A 27,319-nucleotide genomic window follows, 5' to 3' on the forward strand; every position below is an offset into this window, starting at 1 on the left:
CAATTTATTTTCTTCATTTTCTCCTTACATATCTAAACAATTTATTACACTATATTAGACACATTTTGAATACATAATATTGACCCATTTAAAATATATAAACAATAAATGTAATTAATCATTTTTTTTAATTAATTTTATAAAATTTTAGGCTCCATCTTCGAGTGTAATGTGAGAGAGACCATCCTACATAATGTCCCTTGAGAAAGAAGGAGAAAAATAAAAATAATTAATAATAAAATATTTTACTTTTAATTGATAATTTAAATCTACAATAAATTTTTTAAATCAAATTAAAAAAAAATTTAAATTAAGAGATTTATTGAAAATAACAACATGGGTTAACATATATAAATTAAGAGATTTTGAATAAACAATTATATGCTTATTGAAAGATATATTTTCTTTTGAAACAAATCAACTACATGCCCAAAATTTCTCAAATAAATTGTGGAAATTCTCCCCCATGAATTGCACTCACTAGTTAAAAATGAAAATGATGACCAATTCCATATAAATTCAAAATCCAAGATCATTTACTGATAAAAGTAAATAAATAAATCATTTGATGCAATATTTTTTAAACTTCAAATAGAAAAGAGAGATGCCAAGTTCCTCTCATGGATTTTATATCAAATATACTATAATGGCAAAAGGGACTATAAAGTGTGCATGATCTTGAAGTCTGGCAGGCAACACAGTGATATTTTGGTAAGAAGTACATATTTACAATCTCTTATGAAGAATAAAAAAGAAAGAAAAACCAGTTCAAATGTACTTTTTTCCCAATATTATTAATTTTGGATTATTGTACAATGGGCAACTCAATAATACTTATTAAAAAAAAAAAAGAAAATTTATTTAACATAATGGTGTGCATGTTTAATATTAGTAGGGTTAGAGAAAAAGGATCCTTCATGGAATGGTGGTGGATCCAATCCATTATTGGTAGGTGTGTAATATCCATCTTAAACCCAATTGCCCCAATTATTTAATGTCTAAGCTCAAATGTCAAAACAATTAAAGAAATCCACAATAAGTAACTAATATAATTGAAATGCCCCCCCTCCTGGCTGATTTATTAAATGGCCGAATATTTTAATTATTTTATGAAATAATTTGTTAGCCTGTCATGTTTTAATTTCCTTGACATTTTTGTTAAATTTTTTCCATACCATATAAATATTAGATTGAAAATTCTGCTTTTTTGCAATACCCTCAAATTTTTTAAGAAATGGAACAAAATTTTACTATGTAAATCAGAAATCCCAGATTTCATAAAATACAGAGAGAACCTCGATTTCACCAAACCTTGATTTTTGTTCAAAACCCCATTCGCCAATCACAAACCCTAGATTTATTCTCTTCAAAATTCTTTTTTTTTTAAACCCAAGTTTCTTTTATACAATCACTTTGATCTGTGCGTTTGAAGATTCGATTCTGCTTCTACACTAAATTGTCACTTGTTTTTCGAAAATAGATTTTTTTGATTTTGCTTTCTTTATTGCCCACTTCTGTTTTTTTGTTTCTGGGATAATTGAGAATAATTTGGCTGCACAGAGCTTTGATTTCAGTGAAAACTAGGGGTCCCTCAGTTGTTTGGGGCCAATTTGGTGAACTGGGCCTAAACTATTTCGCTATTTTGCCCATTTTTTGGATGTTGATTTAGGCTATTATTTCGATAGCTTATTCAAGAAACGAGTGCTTGGGCAATTTGGAGAACTGGGTCTTCATCATTTTCCGTTTTTAACCTATAATCACTTGGTGGATTCATAATATGGGTTGATAGTGATATTGGAGGAACCAGTGCCTTTTTTTTTTTTTTCGGTTAGAAGGAAATGAGATGAGGAGGGTATTGTTTAGTGTGAGGTTTAAGGAGAGACGATGACTGGAGGGTCATTGGGGATTCGCTCTGGAAGTTATGGATCATTGGAGAAGCATTTTCAACATCAGCAGAACGGTGGTGGTGTTCACTTGCCTATCCAAACTACAAGCCGGACTAAACCTGCCAAGATGGTCAAGTACAAGGAGAGACTCTTTCATTGGATCTGCAAGTTCGCCGGCCGCAAAAAGGTTGGAATGCTGTTCCTCTGTATCATCTCCGCTGCCGTTTTCGTATGGGTTTTGTATGTAGGAAAAGGTCTGATTCTCCATCCATCTCTATCCCCCTTTCTGTTTTTTGTTACTTATTAATGGATTAAATAATAGGTTATGGAATTGTAGTGGTTATCTGTTGCGTTTCTTAGTTAAGGAGAAATGCTCAAATTCATTGCTGGTATTCAATTGGATTGATGCTTGGCTGGTCATGATCATGCCTCCCTAGATTGCTTGTGTTATCGTTCTTGCAATTTTTTTTAATTATTTTAAGTTGGTTGTTTAAATTGGGAAATGCGTGCTTAGGGATATACTCATAGTGCCTGTTTCAGTTAACTTGTGCTTTGTGCTATTATTAGATGAGCAGGGATAGTTGCTCTCCGTCTTGTTAAGGAGATACTGATAGCAATTGGTCTAAGTTTTTATTTTATTCATTTTTAACGTTGATATGTACCATGAAGGCATCTAATTTTGAAATATTTCTTTTTATTCGCTTCTTTGGACATTTTTGGATACCCCTTCACCTGATGTACCTTCTCATCAGTGGACTATGTTGTAATTTGTTTCCTGGTTTCCCATGGTAGAGGAGTGATGTTTGCACTGTGGCTTGTTTTCAGGTGAAGATTCACAGGAAGGTGATAATGTCCCAAACTTTAGCCTTAATAGCACTGTGCCCTTTGGCAATCCAGCAAATGAGACTCATATAGTTAAGAAGTTCGCTTTGCCTCCACCACCTCCTCCTCCTCCCCTTCTCCCTCATCCTCCTCCCAAATATTTTTTGGGCTACACTCTTCCTCCTGGGCATCCCTGTAATAGCTTCACTTTACCTCCCCCACCAGCTGATAAAAAAAGAACTGGGCCACGACGTAAGTTCTCTTTCACCCTCTTTGTGTTTTCTCTACTTTTTTTTCCTTTTGGTTTTTTGGGTTTAACAGTCAATATTACTAGACATTTCTCCAAGTTGTGTTGTTGATTTGTAGATGCTTGAAGATAGCAGGGATATTGAGTTCCTATACAGTAAATAAATAACAGTATCTCATTGATTTTGCTGATATCCCTTGGTAATTACATTTCAGCATGTCCTGTGTGCTACCTTCCTGTGGAAGAAGCGATTGCTTTGATGCCAAAGTTCCCATCATTTTCTCCTATAGTTAATAACTTGACATATATCTATGAGGATCCACTAAGTAGAGATGGAGAATTTGGCGGCTCAGAATTCGGTGGGTATCCTACTCTAAAGCAGAGAAGTGACTCTTATGATATTAGAGAGTCGATGAGTGTGCACTGTGGGTATGCTCTGTTGCTTTCTCTTGATTCTTATGTCACCAGATCTATTTTTGTACTCCTAGAATAATCATACTAATAACATATTCTTTGGGATCTTCTATTTGTTGTTAACTCATATCTGTTCATTGTGCATTTTTGGTTGGTTTGTATAAAATTGATCAGATTTGTCAGAGGGAAAAGACCTGGCCACTATACAGGATTTGACATGGATGAAATTGACCTGGCTGCAATGGAGCAGTGCCATGGGGTTGTTGTTGCTTCAGCAATATTTGGTATTCCTCTGCATAATGGGATTTCAACTAATCATGTCCTCTGCCTGAGCTGATTCATAGCTTATAAGATAATCTTCTCTTCTTTCAGGAGCCTTTGATGAAATTCAACAGCCGACTAATATCAGCGAATACTCCAAGAAGACTGTCTGCTTCTTTATGTTTGTTGATGAAGAAACAGAAGCATATTTGAAGAAGAATAGTGGTCTAGACAGCAGCCGGAAGATTGGGATTTGGAGAATTGTTGTTGTTCGTAATCTTCCTTACAAAGATGGGAGACGCAATGGGAAAGTAAATGTTCTAGATTTTAGTGAGCTTTCTTTTTTAAAATTTGATCCAGGCTGCAGGCTATAGCTTATTGTTTATCTAGTTTTTCGGAATGTGATACGGTAGCTTTAATGGTTAGATTCCATTTTCTTGACCAATGCTCTATAACATGGATGGGAAGATTCCTATAGTTGATTCTTTCTATTATGTGTGTGTGTGTGTGCACACGCGTGTGGCAACCTCAAGAAACATTAAGATGACATTTGAAAGTAAATAGTATTCAGTTTCTTTAATAAACTGATTTCATATGAGTTCCCTCAGAATCTTTTTAAATTTAGGGACACAAGATAGCAATTAAATATGCCTTTTGACCCAAGTTATGCCAATGACAGGTACCAAAGCTTCTAGTGCATAGGATGTTTCCAAATGCTCGCTTTTCCTTATGGATTGATGGGAAACTTGAACTTGTTGTGGATCCATACCAAATTCTTGAAAGGTAAATCTGGTTTCTGCTCTTTCCTTTCCTCTAATTTTCTGGATCCTTCTACAACCTTTGTTCAATGATTTTCATGATTTTGGTATGCTTTCAAGTGTCAATTTTTATAACTTCCAAGCTAGCTAGGTCTGACGTAAGATACAAATTGGACATTACCTGTTCCCAGTGTGATTATTTACCATAACCTGAACCCTTGGATTGTTGGCTGCTAAACCTGTTTCCAGTTCACACCTTTTGTCTTTTTAGAAAAATTATTTTTAGTTGATTAGTTCTTTCTCATAGTCTTTTATTCCATTTTTACATTGTATTGTCAAGTATGACCTAGTATAAGGTATGCATGTCAAATTTTAAGGGTTGGCTCTTACTTCTGTTTTCTTAATGCTTGCTAAATTACTATTCTAGGGAACTCAATTGTCTAGAGGCGCTGTAAGACCATATTCTTACATTTTTTGCCACTTGTACTAAATATGTCTTTCTTCCCAAAATATACTTTTGGTTTGATCTGGAGATTTTTGAGACGTAGTTTCATAACCTGCAACTTGGGGCTCACGGCATGCGTAGGATTCCAATGATTTTTGTGAATCTAATTCTTAGCTCTAGTTCTTATCTGGTATTTAAATTTCTTCCATGCATCTCTCAAAAGCCACGCATTGTTATTGTCTCTCAGACAAGCTCCTGGCTGGAGTGGTACAATTATGTCTTGGTTTCAGATCTCATGTTACCAAAATCTGAAGAATAAACACTGCCTCTCTCAGAAAGAAGTAGGGTGGGTCTCTGAAGTGCAAATATTGTAATTTTTTGTTGTTACCTCATTCCCTATTAATAGTTTAATTATTCAGCCTTGTCGACCCAAAGGATTTCCTGTATAACTTGTTTATGGGCAAGTTACATGCTTAAGCCTGGATAACAAGTCAACAAGATGGTGTTTGGTGGATTATCCAATGAGCTTGAAAAGAAAGGTAAATATTTGTCTCTAAAGTGGTGGTTAGATTTTCAAGATGCCAGGATCAAGTTGGATGGTGTCTTGAAAGGAACGCCAATTTACAGTAATGAAAGTTCATGTTAAAAGAAGGGCAGCAGACTGTTACTAGTATTTGTCGTTTTTTTTTTTTTTTTTTCTTTTCTTTTTTTGTTCTGGTATATCTGGAGTCAACTATGATCTCCTTAATTATTATTATTTTGAGCCAATCTTCAGGCACTTGTGGAGAAAAAATGCTACTCTTGCAATTTCTAGACATTATAAGCGATTTGATGTGTTTCTGGAAGCTGAGGCAAATAAAGCAGCTGGGAAGTATGATAATGCCTCCATTGACTTTCAGATTGATTTTTATAAGAAGGAGGGTTTGACTCCATATTCAGTGGCCAAGCTTCCTATTAGAAGTGGTAGATTTAATATCCTTGTTTTCATTCTTTCTATTCTGTTTCACCTCTTTACTTTTGTTTCTCTTGCACTTCTTTTGTCATTGATATGAGGTTTCTGTTGATGGCTGGCTCTGCAGATGTTCCTGAAGGATGTGTTATAATAAGGGAGCATGTTCCCATTAGCAACCTCTTTACTTGCCTTTGGTTCAACGAAGTTGACCGCTTTACTTCAAGGGACCAAATCAGCTTTTCCACAGTAAGAGATAAGATTCGGGCAAAGACAAATTGGACTGTGAACATGTTCATGGACTGTGAAAGGCGCAACTTTGTAGTTCAGGTAATCATTTTATGCTTTGCTGATCATGCTTTTTCAAACTAAAATGTCCAGTAAATAAGGTAGATTTTGGAAAATGAGCATTTCAAGAACTGATGAAATGGCATTCTTTATAAAAAAAAAAAAAAAAAGAAATTCAGTTTTGTTATAATATAGTTTCAATGTTAAATTGCAATCAAATGTTTCAGAAAATCATGGTATTCTTTTTTGCTTAGACTAGTAGCATCTCATCTTCCCTCCTTGTTCTACACCATGGTTGAATTTTTGTGAAAATCTCTGCCAACACCTGTTGCCAGACTCGAATTATATCAAATTTCAATTTTATTCTCTTAACAATTCTGTGGCTAAAGTCTTCAGCACTCCATATGTCTGTCGGCCTCTCATACTTTTGTTTGTCACCTCCAACTTTCTGTTACTACCTGCAGAAGTACCATAGAGATGTTTTAGAGCACATGGCTCCTCCTCCTCCTGCTGTATATCCACCACCACTGCCCCCTGTTTTGGTGCATGAACCACCAATTAAAACAGCACTGGAAACTTCTGCTGAAAGGGTTGCAAGTATTCCGGTTCGGAGGGCAAGGCGAGGGAGGAAGTCTAACTCTAGGCACCATCGCAAAGTTGTTGCTGGTGGCAGGGACACCGATTCAAGTTAAAGTTTTGTTCAGGAAAGTAGTCATTTTTCCCCCCCTTAAAAATCATTCTTTGCAGGGATGGAATATTTGTGCAAGATGAGTGTTGTAGTTCTGTTACCACAGAGGACACTGTCTCTCATTCTTTTTCTTTTTGTTTTCCTAGTTTTGAATTCTCCTTTTTTTATTCATTTTTTGTTGTGTATATATATATTTATAATTTCCAATAATTATATTGTGGGTTGCTATCCTGAAATGTAGTAACCCATTTTGTTGTTCATTTTTATAACGAGGTTGTATTGGATCAGTTATTTAATAGAAATATTTATGTCTCTTCTTAATTGAGAATGAATAAATTTAATGAAAATTACTCTATACTTGCCCAATGATTTTTTTTTTTTTTTAAAGAATAGCCCTGAACTTTTAACATCTTTTCAAGGTGGATTATAAGCTTATTTACAATGATTTTTCGAATGATTGTAATATTGCACTTTTAAGATTTATTAAATATATTTATTATTAGTTTTATATAAAAATTATCGATATTACATTAAAAGGTGTGTAATATTACATAAAAAATATAATTTCTTATATTATGGATATACAATTAATACTTCGTTTAATTTTATTCATTATTTTTAAAAAAATTTTATTCAAAATTATGTCATTTTACGAAAATTAAAGATTATTAATTAATATTTTTACAATTATACACTTATCTCTACCAAACATATTAATTATTTTTATTATTTGTTAAAGTCTATCTTATCAATTTTATTCGTCCATTTTTATTTATGGCGTTAAAATTTTTCTTTTGTTAAAAATTATCCATCTCCTCTAGGAAGTAAGGAGTATTAACTATTTTTTTTCAATTTTATCTTTTATCTCTATCAAATATAATAAATATTTATGTAATTTTCTAGGTGAGATAAAATGTTAATTTAATTAATTACTTGTATGTTTTTAGATAAATGAGGATATCTAACTATTTTTTATATCATCGTGCAATACTCGCGTGCGATAGATAAAAATAGACGGAAAGAGTTTACTCTTAATGCATTCATCTCTTTCTTCTCACCTTTCTACATTTCAAGGGTATTTTAGTCAATTATTAATTTTTTTTTTATAAAAATTAAGTTATTTAATTATTTTCTTAATTTTAATGAAAAAATTTTAAAAAAATTTGAAATAGATTGAAGTAAGTATTTTATCATGATTTAATTGCTTTTTTAATGATTATGAACATATAAAAATGAACGGAGACAATAATAAATAAATATATTGAATGAAATGTCTTTCTTGTTGCCTGTAATCCACATGCATCATACCCTTGCACAGTCTTCTCGTTTATCGGGTAAGAATCCCCTCCCATGTTGTTTGAGCAATCACTTGGATCGATAAGTTATTTCAGAATTTTTAAATTTGTTGGTCACGGCATAAATGAAAAAACACAGAATAAAGCATGGAGAAACTTTGTTGGTAAACACCAAACATCAGGAATTTTTGTCTTGCTCTTCATTTTGGTGCAACAGAAAGTATTAACCTTGCCCTTCAAACATCAAAGCAAAGACAAATAATATCCTTTGATTGCTCTAGGCATTGCATGTTACAATGAAATGGCTAGAACCGACCATCCAGCGTATGCACATGCCATGTTTTGGCCATGATTAACGACATAAACTTTGTTCCAGTAGAATTTTTGCTTTTAAGAAAGCTGTCTCTATGTTTCACTCTAAATCAAGAAAGAATTTGCCTCCCCCAACCCATCTCTCATTTGGAGATGGTATCCGCTCCTCGTAAAATTGGAGCTCATCTCTGTTCAGGTTCCGTGGGTTACATGGGTCGTGAGAGCCACAATTAAACCATTCTCAATCTAAGGGGATAGATCATTATAAAGTGATTGGATTGGACCAGCTGCCCGAATCAAACACAACTGAGTTTAGTTTATGATTGAACCATACAAAAAATTGACTAAAAAAAAAAAAAGTAAGCGATCTGATTAGTTTCTCATTAACTTGTGTGACTTGATGGCTTGACTTGATTAAGGAAATTTTTTTATGGAAGGTCTTTAAAATTATAGGTAATTGAGTTAACTTGATAATGGGATATTTTTATTTTAAAAAATATATAATAGAGTTAATTTGATTGTTGTATATTTTTTATTCATCTATTTTTTAGTATTATTATTTATAAAATAATCTAATTAATATTCACAATTTAATTTAAAAAATTAAAAAAATAAAATTTATTTATTTATTTATATCAATTGACCTAGTATTTAATTAATTTTTAATGATTTATTGGCTAACCACCTATTAAATCAATTATTTATTTAAACTAAATGAATCCCATATCAGTCGTAGATAGCGTGAGTTGGGTGGTTTATATGGATTAACATGTCTTAGTAAAATTGTCATAATTTTATTAAAAGATGTATCGTGTCATTGAATCATCAAGTGTTCGAGAGGATGAGCAAGTGTGCGTGTAGGCAACCCTTCACATATAAGTCATGTACACATGGTCCATTGCGTGAATGGCTAGTCATTTGAGATCTCACATCTATTATAGATAATACTTATTAAATAATTTATATAAATTAATATGCCTTATAAAATTATCATAATTTTACTCAGATTGTTAGATAAAGATGAGATGTCAGAAATTTTTATTTTTCACTTTTTTTCAAAATAGGGAGAGAAGGATTTAGAGAAAGTAACATATTTTTCTCTCATCTAACTCGATTAATATGAAATATTTCCTGTTAGACATTTTCTAAATTAGATGGATATATATATTATGCATAATTATTTTATATTATATCAATTTTAAAATTTAAATTCTTCATATTTTTATTATTTTAAAAATTTTCAATAAGAAAAAAGGAAAATATGAAAAAAAAAGAAGAAAATATTCAAACTTGGGAGATTATCTTTATAAAATTAGTTTTTGTCGGCACACCTAGCACGTGCCACGTGGCAATTATGGACAAATAGTCCGATGGGTCCCTCAGATATTGAGAAAAGATCCCTTATCTTCTGCATCATGAATCTCATATCTGCCCCACCTCGCCTGCAACTTTTAATCCTCCATTTCCACGGAATCTTCAATCCTCTCCTCTCATCTTCCCAACGATGGAAATCCTTCTCCTTCCCAAATAGCTTTCCTTTTTAGGGATTAAACTTCATATTAGATCAAACCCAGATGTCATCGCCTTCGCTTTCCTCCTCCTTCTCTGTCATCTGCATTCTCCACTCGCTCATCGCTATAACTAGCGGCAGCCTCATGATGTTTCACATGAAGGGAATCTACACCTTTACCCATGGCCTCGATACAGCCACCAAGCTCATGGGTTCCACCCCGCATGACCAGCTCCTGATCCGGACTTCCGATTCCTTTTCTGGGTTGCTGCTCTTCGCCATCGGGTTTCTCATATTCATGGTCTCTTTCGTAAAAGATCGAGACTTCCAGTCTTTCTTCGCCAAAGGGTGCACGGTTCTTCATGTTTTCATGGCTCTTTGGAGGGTTTATTTTGAGAGGAGGGTTGATGTATTGGCTTGGGATTGGTTAAGACAGACGGTTGGCGATATCTTATTGGCTTTCTCCTGGGTTTTTTTCCTTGTTTATTCCTGGAGGGAGAAGTATGATTGATTTTTCTTTTCGACATAATGTGAGTTTTTTTTTTTTGACACTTTTAATTTTATTTTCCTTTTGTTTTATATTTAGCGTACCTAAATGAGCTTTAGCTGTTTAAAGTGTAAAAATGTTGTCATAAATGAATAATGAAGCACATGAGTGTAGTGTGTTATGTGTAGGTGGATAATTGTAATTTGGATTGTAATTAAAATAGTCTTTTTTTCTTGCTTAATGGGATTTTTTTGTTGATAAAAATTTACAGACTTCTGTAGTTTATTTGTTTACTGTTAGCTTCAATTAATGAAAGGCTTTCCTCCTTTTCTGTGTTTGTTTTTCGTTGGTTATTTTAATTTTTGGTTGGTAATGGACAAAATCAAGAACAGTCTCTTCAGTCTTCCCAGCCACCTGAGCTCACGCAGGGCTTGAGGTTTGAGAAGTCCCTTTCGTTATTGGGAAGCTATTGGCCCTAAATGCTTCTAGTGTTCCTATAACCAAAAAAATGTGCCTGATGAATGTTACCGTGACTCCTTCTATTCTGGTATAGATAGAGAAGTGTGCTAAATTATATATATATATATATATATATATATATATATATATATATATATATATATATATATATATATATATTTCGAATGGTGTAAATCCCAAGTTCTCCACATTGTGCATTTCTTGGAAAGGATGGAATTGCAGGACTGCTGTCAAGCCATAGAAGGTAATTCCTGCCTCTTGTTTATATTAGGCTTTAGGATTTGTGAAACCTACTAAGCTGCCAAAGAATGAACACGCTTCCTTTTTAGTAGTCATTTTCTTTCTTCCTTTAATCTCTTTCTAATTCTTGAAGCATATCGACAAGTTTTAATTGGATGAGTGTGAAAATGAAATTTGCTCTTTAGTGAACTGTAAGTCTGTAACCAATTCTTATTTGTTAAGGGAAATGCTATTTTGTAGTCTTATTATGTGTTGTAACACCCCCTGAATATCCGCCATCAATTTGAAATCAACAATATTAACTCATCAAAAAACTGTGTTAATCAATCTCTTGGTCTTCTCTCCCTAGACCGATTCTTTTCTTTCTCTCTTCCTCTCTTCCTCTCTTATGATTTGTCCTATTTCGACCCCTTCCAAGTCAATATTCCTGCTTAGCTCAGTTGATCACCCATCATTTTTTCCACTTTACTATTCCTATCACTTTTAAATCTATTACCACTGTGTATTTTATATTAGATCTCAATTACCTTTCATCATGTTTTCCTGTTCATGAAAATTCAAAAAGTTTCAACTTTGGACACATGTAAATGGTACTTGTAAATGAGTAGATTAGTCATGCAGCTATTTTGTCCTAATTTTTTTATCTAAAATTATCTTTATTTTTGTGATCTGAATTTGCAGAGTGAAGTACTGTTCTTTGAATTATATGCTTCATATGGATATACTATTAGGCACCCCTCTAGAACTTATTCATGGTCCTGAGCTTTACATGACCGGCTTATAAGATGATTATCGCTTCTCCATACCTATTCCTAAGAGTTAGATGAGCATTTTATTTTCTGAAACTTCTTCAGTCCTGTTCAGCTTTATCGGAAAATTGTAAAACGCATTGATGACCTTGGGTTCTTCGGACCATGTAGAAAGTTCTTTTTCTATTGCTAAGATACCTTTTTCTTGTTCATGAAAATATATCTAGTACAGACATATAATTTGTAGTCTGAAGCAAATTTGTCAATGATAACAGGTAGTATATCAATGGATCCTCGAGGTAACTCTGATACTCGAATCATGTTCTATTGGCACTAGTCAAGCATCAATGTGGCTAGCTGCCAGAGCTGGTTTGTGGTAGCAATAACAGGAGTGGGTACAACTTGCTTTGATAAGTAGCTTTGAATTAGCCGATGGAACTCTGAGCTCGATGGCAGTGGGCTTTAGTGTCGCTAATGGAGTTAAAAAGAAAATTGAATGAGTTGCGTATGCGTTTCAGTCACCAGGAGCACTTTTCTGGTTAAGAAATGGAAGGGTAGATACTAGATATCATTCTAGTCCATTATATGAATAGATGGAGGGTTCCAGTTTACTCGGAGGCTGCCATGCGGAAGAATGAAATTTTCAGTAAATTAATCTAGCAAAGCTTTTATTGCAAACACTGGGCCAAGTATTGTCTTTATTGACCCATATGCATAGTTGATAGTTCTATCTATTCACCGGATTCAAGTAGTTTTTAGTTCCCTTTCTGATCGATTGCCGTGTGAAACATTCCAAAGCATCTAGTGGCAATTTACTTGGACATATAATTTGAGATTGCTTTCGCTAAACATTCTTAGGATGGTGCATACTGTTCCTGAGCTGTGTTAAGAGGAACTCGCAATAGTGAACTCTTCATGGAAAATTCGTTGTTTTTCATACAGACAATTGTGATTTCAGAAAATCTCTTAAGATGGGAATTATTGATGGAGCAACAGCTTCAACTTCACACCATCTATAGCTTTCCTTAAGTACTTGGTCTTGGAGTTGAGTTTTGGCCAAGAATGCACTTGCTAGACTCTTTTTCAGCTTCTTCAACAATTATCTCCAAAAAGAATTAATTCCATGATACAATCACAGTAGGAAAAAGAACGAGTAGATAATAAGATTTGATTGTTCTTGTTAATTTATTGAACTTTTCTAGTATATACTGCGAAAGTATGTAAATTATAAAAAAAAAATAAAGAAAATACACCTACTCTTTGAATATAGGATTAAAAAATTACGTTCACGGCATGTCACTTTATTTAATAAATAAATCATTTTATTTAATAAATAAATCATTTATTATAAGTTTAAATCATCTATTACAATCTAAAAATATTAGATAGTATTCTCATTCTAACTCTATATATTTACTAGTGCCTTCAACTATAATGGATTATATCATTTCTCCATAACCCCTCATCAATAGTTAAAACCAAATCTTTAACAGCTGGCAAAGCCCCTCCTCATGGATAATGCCGAATAACCTTTCCATCTCAATTTCTTCAATCCTAATCCTAATTATTAAGAATATTTCTACATTTTAAATTAGAAAATAATATCTTTCCAAATCCCTTTGGAATTGATAAATCTAACAATAACTTTTCTCTCTTCTTTTCTGTGACCTCTGAAGGCTGTGAGCATTTTCCCGGCTCTGCCTTTCTTCCTGACTAGCAAAACATTTGAGAATTTAATACTAACGACAAGTTGACAAGGGTTTGAAGAACAGAAGTGATATGTTATCGGAGGTAAATGAACAGTATCACTATCTAAATCTCATCCTTCAATATCAGAATAAGGATTTTCTGTACGTATACAAAAGAGTAGAAACTTTTCCTATTTTAGAAGAAAGGAAAAAGAAAACCTTGTTTTTCTGAAGCTGCATATCCAACCTTGTTTTGCTACAAAAATCTGTCAAAGAAATAGCAACCAAAAAATTCTACTATTTGCAAGTGATGCAAAGATTTGCAAATTCACCTATCCTTACAGTTGAGCAATCGGTTCAAACTCAATTGAATCAAATTGAATCATTAAAATTGAATTAAGTGAATTATTATATTTTAGAAACTGAATTAAATTGAAATAAATGAAAAATTAAACTGAATCAAACCGCTCTATTTTAGTTTGATTCTGTTTGAACCAATCGATTTTTGAGTTTTGATAAAATTTTCAATTTAGACTTGATTTTCAAATTTTTGATCTGATTTTAACTTTGATTTGAACCTAATAACTATTAATAAATGAAATTAAACAATTTATATATATAAAATTACATATAATTCATAAATTCTCTATAAAAATCAATCAATTTAAAATTAAATAAAGTAATTCAGTTTGATTCGGTGCAACTAATTTTTTCTCTTTAAAACCAAATTGAATAGATATAATCAAGATTCTTAAAATATAAAATCGAACCGAACTAAATTATTTTAAAAATCAAATCAAAATACTAAATTAAGACGATTTGATTCAATTTATTCTATTCAAATTAAACAGTGCTCACCCCTACCTACCCTCCCTTTCACTATTGCTCCAAGAGAGAGAAGTGAAAGATGACTGGAATTTTTTAATATCTTCAGACGTTGGGTGATATGAATAGCCCCCACCATGAGAATAATTCAACCACATATCTTTAGACTTGGTATGTTGGAGCAGATATGCATTCATATCATCAATTTCAGGCTCGTTCTTGCCCTCCAAGATCTTCACTGCTTGCCTCATTTTTGGCCGGGAACTAGGCTCAGGATATGTGCACAACAAGCCTAAATGAAGTATTCTCTCCACTTCTTCCTCATCAAACCCTCCTCTAGCCTTTATCCTTGGATCAAGAGCATCGAGTAACTGTCCTTGCGTCATTGACTGCCATACCAATTCTATCAATGGTGGCTTCCCTTCCTCTATTGGCCTCCTTCCACACATCACCTCCAAAATCAATACCCCAAAACCGAACACATCTGTTTGAGCTGACGCTCGACCACTGCGAACCACCTCAGGGGCCAAGTACCCAACCGTTCCAACCACCCGTGTGGTGATAGCCATCTGACCATGGCTGTGCATCCTGGCTAGGCCAAAATCACCTAACCTTCCATTCATTTCCTGGTCCAGTAACACATTGCTGGCCTTAATGTCTCTATGTAGGACTTTAGACTCCCATCCCTCGTGCAAATACAGTACTCCTGAAGCAACATCTTTCAATATCCTTATTCTTTCTTCACAGCTTAACATTTTATTCTCATCACAATTGAACACTCTCTTATCCAAACTCCCATTTTCCATATAATCATAGACCAGACTGAAGCTTCCTTTTTCTCTCTTGCACCAAGCTCTCAACCCAACCAAGCTCCTGTGCTTCAATCTTCCAAGACTCGAAATTTCAGCCAAAAACTCTCTCATCCCATTATTTTCATGAGAAATTCGCTTCACTGCAACCTCTTCCCCTCCTGGCAATACACCCTTATAGACCTTTCCATTTCCTCCAAATCCAATGACATTTTGTTCACTGAATCCTTTTGTTGCTGTCTCAATTTCTTGATAAGTAATTCTATGTGGCCAATATTCCAATTCCCATTCCTCCATGTTCGCTCTCGCCCTTGCCATCCTCTGCTTCCTCCTAGCATAAAACAAAGTAATCAAAGCAACAGCGACAATAACCGCGAAACCTCCAAGCACGGCACCGGCAATGAACGCCTTAGACCGAAAAAAGGAACCTTTTAGAGGAACAAAGGATGGCAACCCAGTTGTAATCAAACTTTCACTTAAAGAAAAATTGGAATCACTATAGCTCCAAGCCAGAATCTTGTGACTCTCATCAAGTTTTCCTGTTGCAGAAGTGAACCCAACATACATTTCTTCCTCAAAAACATCAGAAAGATTAATAGAAACATTTAACAAAGGCCGAGTAGGCCTTTTCATGCCAACAGGAGCCATAGTAATATTAATTAAAGAATCTGCATAATCTATCCAAACTTGGTAATTTTCACCATTATTTAGCTTCAATTTCTTGAATGAACTCCTGTCGGCGCTGCTACTCTTTTTATTGTCAGGCCAATATCCTGCCTCTTCAGCAAATTTTGATGTGAGGGAATTCAGATCTATACCAACATGGTTACTCTTCGTGTCATTGAATTCTTGGTTGGCGAACACATCGAACTCGATCCCAAACACATGATTGCTAGGATTACCATTATTCGTGCGATTAAATAGGCCTAAGTATTGGGCTGGGCTTGTACCATTTATCCCAATATGTGTTACAAAAATGAATATCAGGCCATGTCCTGGCAGGACGTTCTTGTAAGGAACCATAGCAAAAATGAAAGAAGTAGAAAATGGATAGACATAAGAGGAGTTAGTAGCTTTGGTGGTTACTTTTGATGGGTATAGAGCACGACCTTCTCTGAAAGCTGTTCTCTTGGTAAGTGTGAGAATACGAGATTCAATGGTGGCTGAGTCATAGAGAATCAAATTGGAGGAATTGAAGCCATTGAAGACAAAATCAATAGCTGACATGGGTCGACAAGATAGGATTATAGGAAGCAGAAGTAAGAGAAGAGAAGGGTTTGGGTGTTTCTTCATTGCAGACATGGAAACAGAAAAGCCTCTGTTTCATGGGAAACCTTAAAGAGGACGGCAGAGAAAGATTATGTTAGATTTGAGCTATTGGAGTGAATTTGAGCAGGGATTCTCACCGTATTTATGACACGTTCAGTGGGTTTCACTTTTTTTGGATCCTAACATGCTGACTCTTTTTCAGCATCCTTGTGCCAGCTTCAGACTAACAAGTCTTTTTCTCCGGACTATTCACGTGAAGCTTCGCGAATTCAAATCTTATTTTATCTCTATTAATAAAATAATTAATTAGGTTTAAAGTCTTAAAAAATAATATATATATATATATATAATATTTTTAAAAAATATATTTTTAAATATTTTTATAAAAATATTTTTTATTATTTAATTATAATATTAAATAAATAGTATATATTTATTACATATATATAAATAAAGTATTTTTATATTTTAATAAAATCATAAAAATTTATAAAATAAAAAATAAAGACGAAATTTTCTTTAAAAATAATTTATTTTTTAAAATTAAAAAATATTTTTTATTTAATATTTTTTTGAATGTCTCCAATGTTAAAAAATAAAAAAATTAAAAAAATATTTTTGTGAAATAAATAGAACTTTAATTTAATAATTTGAAATTATTTATTATGTTTTGATTTTGAGAATTGAAATTGAATGATTAAAAAATTTATTTTTTGAAAAATCAAAATTTTAAATGATATTAAAAAAAGATGATTTAAATTTATTAATTATTTAAGATTCTTATAATTAAAAATAAGAAATTTAACTTTAAATTTTTTATGTTGATTTTAAACTTTTTTTTTTTGAAAATTAATAAAAAATAGGATTCTGTGGATATAACAGTCATTCTAAGTAGATATAATATTTAATCATTATATCTAATCTGGTATAGAGAATTGAAACAAGGATGAGACAGCATTGTGGATTCGAAAAGGATATTCTGTCCAGTCAGCGCACCAAATACCTCTTTAGTCCCGTCCACGGGCTCAAACCCACCACGACTCCACTTGCGCAGACTCTTGGTTCGTCAGGCCAACTCTTAGCGCAGAGCTGTTTTTTACGCAGGGACGAGACTCGAACCCGGAACCACACAGACCGTCACGAGACTCTAATACCACTTGAACTGAAAATGATATCTTTTCCGGTCAACGCATTAAATACCTCTTTAGTCTCGTCCACGGACCCAAACCATACGTTGATCGCCACATTCAAAGGTACAAAATTCAAAAAAAAAAAAAAAAAAACTTGTTAGTTGAGCGAGATGGTCCAAAAATCTCTCATTATCTATCAGCTTCAATTATTTAATATGGATAGATATTTCATTCTATTTCACACCGTCTAGAATGATTTTTATATTAATTTTTAATTTATTTTAAAAAAATCATTTAGAGCGATTTTATGATAAAACTTATATGTTTATAACTTATTTCAATTTTCCATAAAAAAAATATAACTTATGTGAATTGGTGCTATTATTATTATTACTATTTTTGGATATGTAATGTAAAATAAGAGAGAAAATATCCAATGTGTTACTTTGAGGCATCCCTTTATGCTTAAGTTAGTAAATTAAATTGAGATTAAAAATAATTGATTAGAGAACAGCTTTATAGTCAATTAAAGGCTTAAAGTCTTTATATAAATATCAAGTGAACTCCTATTTAAATGAGAGATGTAATTACAGTAAATTTGAAATTTAAATAAATAGGATGTTACTATAATATGAATTTTATCATTTAATTTAAAATAATTAAAAGGTAAAATAAAAATAATTATTTTTCTATTTTGTCATTGATTACAAGAAAAATAATATAATTTAAATAAGAGTATATGAGATTTATAATAAGAGATTTCATTAAATTAATTAAATTATCAAACAGTTATATATTTTAATATTAATATTAATTTATTTGATGATTTATTTTTTTAATTTAAATATATAAATTCTAATAATTTAAAATTTTTTATTTTAAATATTTTTAAATACTCTTGATGGAAAAAATTATAAAATAAAATAGTAATTCCATGTAGGGTGCTCTACATAGAATGACAAATTAAGAAAATATGAATAAGTGTATATACATAGTCTCAGTAAATAATATTTGTCTAATAGTGAGTGTTAAAAAAATAATAATTCAGCAATTTTTAATATTTTTTCATATCTAATTGATTTGTTAATTCATGTAAATTGTCTATATAAAATCACAATTTTACCATATAATTACTCGATAAGCATGACATTACACATAACTATGACTAGATTTGTGGGTAATTCTAGCAGTGAGAGTTGGATATTTGAGACCAGATCGAAAAATTTCTTTCTATTTTGATTTTGATTTGATTTCAATAAAATTTTAAGTAGGTTTAATTTAATTTGATCAAATCAAAGGGCTAATATTTTTTTTAAATGAAAATATTTTTTTTTTATTAAAGTCAAACCAATCAAAATCTACTTAATTCGATTAAAAGTATTTCTAATAAAATTGAAATTTAATAATTCCAAACTAATTTTAATCAAATTAATTCTAGTTGAATTTCGATCCAAATCCGGATTTAGCCGTGTGTATTCTTTGAGATGACATATTGAAACAACAAAGCAGAAATAATTTGAATATCTTGTTTGGTGTTCTTGATAAGCAAAAATATTTTTATTTAAAAAATAAAAAGATTGAAATCACAATACTTTAAATTAATCGCTAATCTTTATTGTTTATAATTAATTATCAATAATTAACTGCAATATTAAATCAAACAATCTCTTAATAAAATATGAACTAAACAAAAGAAAAAGGGTGTAGGGCTGTAGAAACTGCTTGCTTATAAGAGGAGTATGAAGATGGTCTGTGTTAATTCAACAATTGTAATCAATGTTACTAATTAATTATTAATTTTTTATTTATTTAGTTCATTTTAGACTTAAATTTAAAATTTTATAATTTTAAAAGATATTTTAATATTAATAAATTAAAATTTATTTTTTTTATTTTATTAACACAGTTTATATCAATAAATAAATTATTTAAAGTTGAAATGAGAAATTATTGTAATTTAAGAGGACTATGGCAAAAGAGCAAAAGATAAAATCGAGTAAAGAAACTCCTAAATTTCTATTAAAAATGAAAAAAAAAATTATATTACGAGGTTAATAAAATATTTTTTAAAATTAATATTTTAAATATTATTTAAAAAGTTATTTAATTACTTTAAAATGATTATTGTCATGTTCAGTAATATTAATTATTTTAGTAGTTATTAGTTATTTTATTAATTATTAGGTATTAACAATTAGTAGTTATTAATTGTTTTACTAACTATTAGGTATAACCGGTTAGTGATTATTTATTAGATATTAATTATTAATGATTAGTTATTAATTATATAGTGATTTAAAATAAAAGTGAGTTCAGTAAAAATAGTAATATCAATCTTATTAATCTTAATTAAAATTCTCTATAAGAGAGTAATTTTTCAAGAATAATTCTCTCAATATTTAAATATTAGTATAAATACTATGTCAATAAATAATATAAATAAAATCTTGTTCGATAATATTAACTGTTTTTATACCCGTTAGCTATTTTAATAATTATTAACTATTTTACTAATTGTAATTAGCTGTTAATATTAATTGTTAGTATCTAATTATTTATATAGTTATTAAAATAAAAATATTTGATAAAAATAACTGTTAAATTAACTGTTAAATGTAAAAATGATGATATAATTTTATTGATTCAAGTTAAAGTGTTTTCTCAACTTTTAAAAGCTAGATATGATAGCTTTTTATGAATCATTTTCTCAACTTCTACATATTAGTATAAATACTGTACCATCAAACAGTATAAATAAAGAGAAATAATGTTTTGACTCTGGTTAAAACATTAATCGCTATTTTAAAATTATTATTGAAAATGGTTTAAAGGAGATAATATTTTAATTATAATTAAAATGTTAAATGTTATTTTAAAAATTGTTATGATCAAAGTTTATAATTAAAATATATTAAATTTAAATTAAAATTAATTTTCAATATTTTCTTACCAATATAATTAAAGTTTTTTTTTAATAGCAGTAACATTAATGAAAGCAGGTCACATCTTACAACCGCTTACCTAACTATTGCAAAGAAAAATAAATGGAGCAGAGCTGAATTAACAAGTCATAGTATGGTAGCATTAAAATCTTTCACCATTACTGAAATTTATACAATTAAATATTCTTCATGCTTTTCAGGGAAAACATCGATAAGTAGAAAAAAAAAATTATTATTGAAATTATTATTTTTTTAAATATATTTATTAGAGAATATTAAAAAATAATTTAAAATTAAATTTTATAAATTTTTATTATAATATTATTAAAATAATAAAATAATCAAATTTTTTTTTAATAATATTTAAAATAATACTTTTATTCAAAAAATTAATCTCAACTCGGTAAATGTAATGACAAATAAACACTGAGAGTGAGCAGAGGAGTAGGAGAAAATAGCTGAATTTCCTCTGTTTTTTCTTTTTTTTAAGTATCTCTAGAACTAATTCGTAGATTAGTAGAGCCATCCTCAAAACAATAGTTGTGACTAAGAAAGCATCTAAATTAACATATAATGTTTTAAAAGGGTAAAAGATTTTTTAAATTTTAAGCCTATTTATTTATGAAAAATTAAATGATTTTTAAAATTATTTTTGGAATATTATAAAATAGACTTTCATATTTACATACGTTAGCTTTTCAAAAAGAAAAATTGAATTTTTTTAAAATTTAACTAAAATTTTAAAAATAATTTTAAATTATTTTTTACTATTTTTCTTTAAAGAAAAAACTCTGTTTTTTTATAAAAAAATAATGATTTTTCAATAAGCAAAATTATACTATAACTTTTTCTTAAATAAAATTGAATAATCATTTAAAAAATATTTATTGAAAATACTCAAAAGTAATTATATTTTTTAAATGAATAACACATATTAAAAAAAATTTTAAAAATAAAATAAGTTTTAAAATATATTTTATATAATAATTTTTTCTTTTAATTATAAAGATATGAATAATTTTTTAAAATTTTTTAATTAAAAATTTATTTTTTATTATTGACAGGTGAACTCATTTTCCTTTCTTCTTATAAAAAATAAAAAATAAAATTTTCTTGAAAATAAAAAACTATTTTCTACAAATAAATAGACAATATATAATTTATTTTGTTAATAATAAGAAAAAGAATAACCCTTGGATGATCTTATGAGATTTAAATGTAGAAAATTCATTTTTTTTTTCTCATATTTCTTAATTCAAGCAAAACACATATCTGATTCAGTATCACTCAAAATATTCAAGTTATAATCAAATATAAAATATTATTTACTATGATTACTTAGATTTTCTCTAAAATAAAAATTCTATCTCAAATATTAAATTCTACTCCAAATAGATATAAGAAGCTTAAATCTCAATATTCAAGTATGTTGTTCTTTCATTAATTTTATATTCTACTCAGTATTCTGATTTAAGTATCAAATTACACAAGTCAACCCATTCGATATTCTCTGCTATCTTGTAAATTCATATCCATAAGAAAAAAAAATCCATGAATAGTATTAATAACTAAAAAAAATAAATAGATATCACAAGTATATATAAATCATGGGCTGCGAGATCAGCTTTAATCTGAGCAATTTGAGCCTTTTAATCTTTGATTCTTTTGGGCCAAATTCAGCATGCACAGACCTCATAATATAGAAAATCTGATTCTTATAATGTATTGCAATCCTATATGCCATAGCATTTGAAATACCTGTCATTAATCTTTATAACTTTCTCAACAATGATGATAATCAAAAGTTCTTATTATGACGCTTCCTGAAATGATTTTACCCAATCTCCTCTTGGAGACGTAATCTGCATAAAATTATTGAATTAAATGGAGTATGAGAAATGTCTCCTGCACAGACAACCAAAGTCTACTTTTTATTTATTCCCTACCGACCATGTCATGAATTCTAACGGAATTAATTTGCTGGATTGCATGCAACACGGCAATGATAGCATCAGATGTCTTATTGACTTGGACCAGGCCCTGGTCAATCTAATTTCCTTCACTTGCGGCTTATTCCCTCTTTCACACGGTGATATAATGTTATAATGGGGATAATTTATCTTAACTATTAAAGAAAAATATATAAATTTCATCTTAAATTTATATATATTATATTTTAAATTTATAATAAATTAATTCTAAATAAAAATCTTCATATAATCATATCTAGATTTAACCCAAGTTACATTTTATGCATGGAGGGATTATTATCATTGATATGAATTATTATCAAGAGAATCACACCCTAAAAGTTAGTTATTGAAGTGGGAGAGTCTAAGTTCATATATACCATACATTGAAATTCCATACTTTCAATGTGGGATATAATTTTTTTTTTTTAAATTAATCGAAACAATGATTTATTAAAATTTATTTTTTTTTTTCTGAAATAGCATTATTCTCTTTGATTGAGTGATATTATTAAATAAGAAATTCCCAAATTGAGACAGGATTAATTGATATGTGTAGTAAGTGTAAAAAGAGTAAGAACCTGAAATCTTCATGATTGGCAATCTTCTAAACTCTCCACCTCTTATTTAGCCTGTGGCCACTTACATAAAATGGCATTTCCATAATAAGTTCAAGGCTTCCAGTTCTCCCTTATTAACCTATAATTTGGTACTAGACTCACTTTAGAACTAGATAGATGGAGAAATAGGCAGGAAAGAAAAGATTAATGGAGAAAAGAAACAATATGGTAGTCAGAAAAAAGTAGTTAAATAGATAAACAGGAAAATTAAAGCCTAAAGCTTTCACTAAACAAATCACATAACATAGTTCAGCCATGAACTTACTGCTTCACCGTGCATTAGAATGCAAAGATATATGAACAAATAAAGCATACACTTTATTTCATGTTAATTTCTTCCATTATATATTCCCCAAATCATAAACGTTCGGCAATTTCCATTACTACTCAATTCAATGACAGTAACAAGAAATATCAAATTCAGAATCCCCAGATGCCTTTAAATATCAATCGAGAGGCACAGTGAAGGGATACTACATCCCATGAACTTAATTTTTATAGCTATTTTGAGTAATTCTTACAAAAAAACACTGTCCTAATCAACAACTATATATCTAATACAAGATAAATTTCCTGGATTTCATGCTTAAAACATGAAAATCATTCCTTTAATTACAGCTAAATACATTACATAAAAATATTTGCTGCAATATCTCAAACTCTCCAGAGTCTCACAGGTTCACATTGATATACTATTAGGGACCCCTCTACCAGTAACACCAGAGTTTTAGCTTGGTAAGAGCAGTTCATAAGGTGCAATTCCAGCACCGAAACGATTCCTATTGTTGGGATCAGAATTTCTCTTCTCAATCTCTTTTTCTATCTTCTTCATTTCCATTGAGAATCCATAGAATGCTTCAATGATCACAACGTCTCCTGACCATGTTGAAAGGTCTTTTCTAGCACCCATGTACTCCTTATCAACTGCATGTGTGGAAAGTATATCGAGCACAGACATGAAATGGGTAACTTGAAGCAAACTTGGCAATGATGATAAGTAATATCCTCGTGGGTCTGCTAGAAAATGCTCGTACTCCACATCTCCCTGCATAGGCACTAGTCTTCGCATATGCGGTGGCCTAATTGGGACGTACCCACCATAGTGATATTGCCCATAATTCGAGGCAGCATGTTGAGCTGTTACGACCCAGATAAAAATGGTGAGCATTGAGACCAGATCACCTGGAGTTTAGAGATTTGGTCACTAATTAGCATGGAAAACATCAGCATGACCCACATTTATGAATTCATTACACCAGGCTTGGAGCTCAGTGTCAAATTGGACCAGGCTTGACACTGGGCAGTAGTAATTGACATAATATCAAACCAATTTCCCAATTGCAGACCATATAAGAAGCCCATCATTTGCATAAGGATAGTCTTCAATGACTAGCCTAAGCCCATGGACCTGCGCTGGTCTGGAATTGCCAATCCCCTATTCAAAAATTAATATAAATTGTTATCATTAATTGGCAAGTTAGTGCAAGCTGTAATTAGTTATAATTATTAAGATTTTTATTTATTATTTTTTGATTCTTTAATTAATCTCTGATGTTGATAATTAATTATCGATAATTGACTGTAGATAATCAAATAGACCCTTAAATCTAATTAGTGAATAAGATGGTAGTACCTTCTGATAAGATCAGCGGGGAGGCCTCCATGTCAAAACGCCACCAATCTCGATAAGCAGATTCAGTAATCCCCAGGCAGTACTTTTGTGGACCAAAGTAGGACTCAACAATTCCATTAGCACTGATGAGAACTTCACGAGCCTCTGCATTTATAGCCAATGTGTATAGCATGTGAGGCTTGAGAATCTTGTAAACTGGGTGCATTACGCTTAATTGCCTGTGTGCCGCAATAATAAATGGTTCCATGCATGCATGGATACGCAACCTGCAGTTTAATTAATTAGTTATTAATCATCATTAAATATCCTTTATCACCTCTAGTTTTGCTTTATATTATTTTTAGCACCTGAATAGAGCTTAATTTGCATATATATATATATATATATATATATATATATATATATATATATATACCAGTGATGAATTCGTTGATGAGCACCAGCATCGCTGGAGCAAACGTGGGCTTTGGCTAGTTGCCAGAGCCAGTAGGTGGTGGCGTCCACAGGAGGGGTGAGAACCTGCTTTGATGGGGAATTTAACTCCAAGGATGGAGCACTGCTGAGCTCAATAGCAATGGGTTTTAAAGTTCCCAATGGAGTCAAGTAAAATATTGTACGAGTTGCATGAGCCTTTCGGTCACCAACACTATTTATCCGACTCAGAAATGGAAGGTAGATATCATTGTAGTCTAGAATGAACAATTTGTGTTCTTCTAATGCCTGAGACACAAATAATTAACGATTAAAAAAATTAAAGAATATATATATGGCCAAAAATGAAAAGACACGCATATGATATATGATGTTACACTTTTCTTTTTCAAGATGATTCAAGATAATTCTCATCAATTAATACAGTCTAAACCCATATCATGCCCATTTGTAGTTATATGTATGTTGTGAATGTTTTCATAAAAGACTGATGTCATGTATGACATACCTGCTGTGCAGACATTCCATTAAGATGTGCTATGATGTGTTCTTCTTCCACTGCCGACTCCGGAGGACCGTAGATGGAAGTATTCAGTTTGCTCACAGGTGGAAATGCCTGTAATGGAAAGCTAGAAAACTCATTTTGGTGCGGCCTAAGATATAAGAATGTAAAGCCCATATATTTAATAAATAAGTCTCACCATATATCTTAGATTTTGAGTGTATGATACACTGAATATGAGCAAAAAAATCATTGACTAATTATGTTAAAATGAGAACAAGATTACTAAACATAATTAATTAATTACCTTAGGCCTTTCAATACTAAAAGGATTCATCCCTCTTAGTGTTAAGCGACCAAATTCATCATCTCTTAGACATGATAATTCCCCTGAAACTAGATCATTAAGATTATTATTAGTTATATTGTTAATAAAATACAATTAGAAACTTAATTAAATTAATTAGTGCTTACCCGAGATGCCCTTAGGAGCATCAAATCTGTGACTTTCTGTTATGGATTCTGACATCTTGCTAAGATTATACGTCAGAGGAAAGTTTTTCCAACTTTCATTCTGTGAATTTTCTTTAACTGCAGTATTAATGCTTTTTTTATACAGACGATTAATTTCAGAAAAATCCTTGATAGAATCGCCATGAATGGAGGCTTTTCTCACGAGGGTAGGAATAAAATTCTTGAGCACTCCTTTCAATTTTCCTGCAGATATATCTTTCCTTTTAGAATCTTCAAATGCTTCGTCTCTTGGCACGTACATCGGCGTGGATACATTTGCTGGGGACTCTGTATTCTCATCTGTATGGATCATTCATATATGAATAAGAAAATATCAGCTTATATTTTTCATTTGTAAAACCAACCAAGATTGGCCTGGCATATTCCATCCCTTTATCAGGATTTCCCAAGTCTCTGTACGTATCTTAGTCATAAACTCTATCAGACAATTTCCTGAATCCCTTTCCGTCACCCCTCAACTGGTTCAGTTCCATTTCTCTAATCTCTTTTATCCCTGAGGGCGTTTGACAAGGTAAATATGCCTGCTAAATATCCAAGACAACGTTGCACTATCAATTAGCCGATTGAAAAAATGAAATTCATTTTATGGTGAAGTTGGATCGATCATGAAAAGATTACCTTCTCAGTGAAAAAGGTTCTTTTCTCTGCATGGCAATTTTGTGGTGGTTGGACCCAAGAATCGCAGGGAAAGTGGATAACACCTTCAACGGTGATGCTTTCCAAGTAGAACTCATTTTGACACATGTTAATCACTGTGATGGCTCCTGGTACCCCGAAGTTGGGCTCCACCATAAATTCAACTTTGTAAATGATCAGTTTATCTTCAGTTTTAAACCTCTTGGACCATTCCAATGTCGCTTTGCTGCTTCGCTTTGGTTGCATTGTTCCTGCATCAAATTTAAAACAACCAAATCAAATGATGGGGCCGGCAAGTGTTTTAAGTTTGCCAAAAAAAAAAAAATGGTAAGAATATAAGCCCTTACTTGGATCAATATCGGAGCTAATGAGCTGCAAAACGATAGTACTCTTCTGCCAAGGGTTAATGAAACTCTGTAACCAGTGAAACATGGTGTTCCTCACAGTAACTAGAGCTTCCATCTTGAGTTTCTGAGACATTTCTGCCATGGCTTCCAT

The 27,319-nt window shown here is 31.3% G+C and overlaps 3 protein-coding genes and 1 pseudogene across 4 annotated transcripts; 2 read left to right on the plus strand and 2 right to left on the minus strand.

The window, feature by feature from the left end:
* Positions 1–1,062: 1,062 nt before the first annotated feature.
* LOC110635104 (probable hexosyltransferase MUCI70) lies at positions 1,063–7,079 on the plus strand. Its single transcript, XM_058140439.1, has 9 exons — positions 1,063–2,140; positions 2,712–2,960; positions 3,171–3,384; positions 3,544–3,653; positions 3,742–3,941; positions 4,310–4,413; positions 5,609–5,796; positions 5,913–6,112; positions 6,535–7,079. Exons 1-9 carry the CDS (start codon positions 1,885–1,887, stop codon positions 6,760–6,762), a joined length of 1,749 nt encoding a protein of 582 aa, XP_057996422.1. The 5' UTR covers positions 1,063–1,884; the 3' UTR covers positions 6,763–7,079.
* Positions 7,080–9,782: 2,703 nt separating this feature from the next.
* On the plus strand, positions 9,783–12,659 carry LOC110635083 (uncharacterized). Of its 2 annotated transcripts, none has more exons than XM_021784283.2 (2): positions 9,783–10,405; positions 12,107–12,659. In XM_021784283.2, the coding sequence occupies exon 1, from the start codon at positions 9,940–9,942 to the stop codon at positions 10,384–10,386; it is 447 nt and encodes a 148-aa protein (XP_021639975.1). In that variant the 5' UTR covers positions 9,783–9,939; the 3' UTR covers positions 10,387–10,405; positions 12,107–12,659. The 2 variants fall into 2 exon arrangements, with proteins under 2 accessions (XP_021639975.1, XP_021639974.1); XM_021784282.2 differs by lacking the exon at positions 12,107–12,659 and adding an exon at positions 11,764–12,091.
* Positions 12,660–14,278: 1,619 nt separating this feature from the next.
* LOC110635092 (L-type lectin-domain containing receptor kinase VII.1-like) lies at positions 14,279–16,582 on the minus strand. Its single transcript, XM_021784293.2, has one exon. The coding sequence runs from the start codon at positions 16,453–16,455 to the stop codon at positions 14,380–14,382; it is 2,076 nt and encodes a 691-aa protein (XP_021639985.2). The 5' UTR covers positions 16,456–16,582; the 3' UTR covers positions 14,279–14,379.
* A 6,981-nt stretch (positions 16,583–23,563) lies between these two features.
* LOC110635137 (lipoxygenase 3, chloroplastic-like) lies at positions 23,564–27,319 on the minus strand (annotated as a pseudogene).

This window comes from Hevea brasiliensis, chromosome 18 (genome assembly GCF_030052815.1).
Source record: "Hevea brasiliensis isolate MT/VB/25A 57/8 chromosome 18, ASM3005281v1, whole genome shotgun sequence".
Classification (NCBI taxonomy): domain Eukaryota; kingdom Viridiplantae; phylum Streptophyta; class Magnoliopsida; order Malpighiales; family Euphorbiaceae; genus Hevea; species Hevea brasiliensis.

Bases quoted from the DNA above. Each gene is read 5' to 3' on its own strand.
- LOC110635092 (XM_021784293.2), bottom strand. From the start codon at position 16,455: ATGTCTGCAATGAAGAAACACCCAAACCCTTCTCTTCTCTTACTTCTG.
- LOC110635104 (XM_058140439.1), top strand. From the start codon at position 1,885: ATGACTGGAGGGTCATTGGGGATTCGCTCTGGAAGTTATGGATCATTG. The intron at 3,654-3,741 runs GTATTCCTCTGC...CTCTTCTTTCAG, and splicing joins TGTTGCTTCAGCAATATTTG to GAGCCTTTGATGAAATTCAA. The intron at 3,942-4,309 runs GTAAATGTTCTA...TGCCAATGACAG, and splicing joins ATGGGAGACGCAATGGGAAA to GTACCAAAGCTTCTAGTGCA.
- LOC110635083 (XM_021784283.2), top strand. From the start codon at position 9,940: ATGTCATCGCCTTCGCTTTCCTCCTCCTTCTCTGTCATCTGCATTCTC.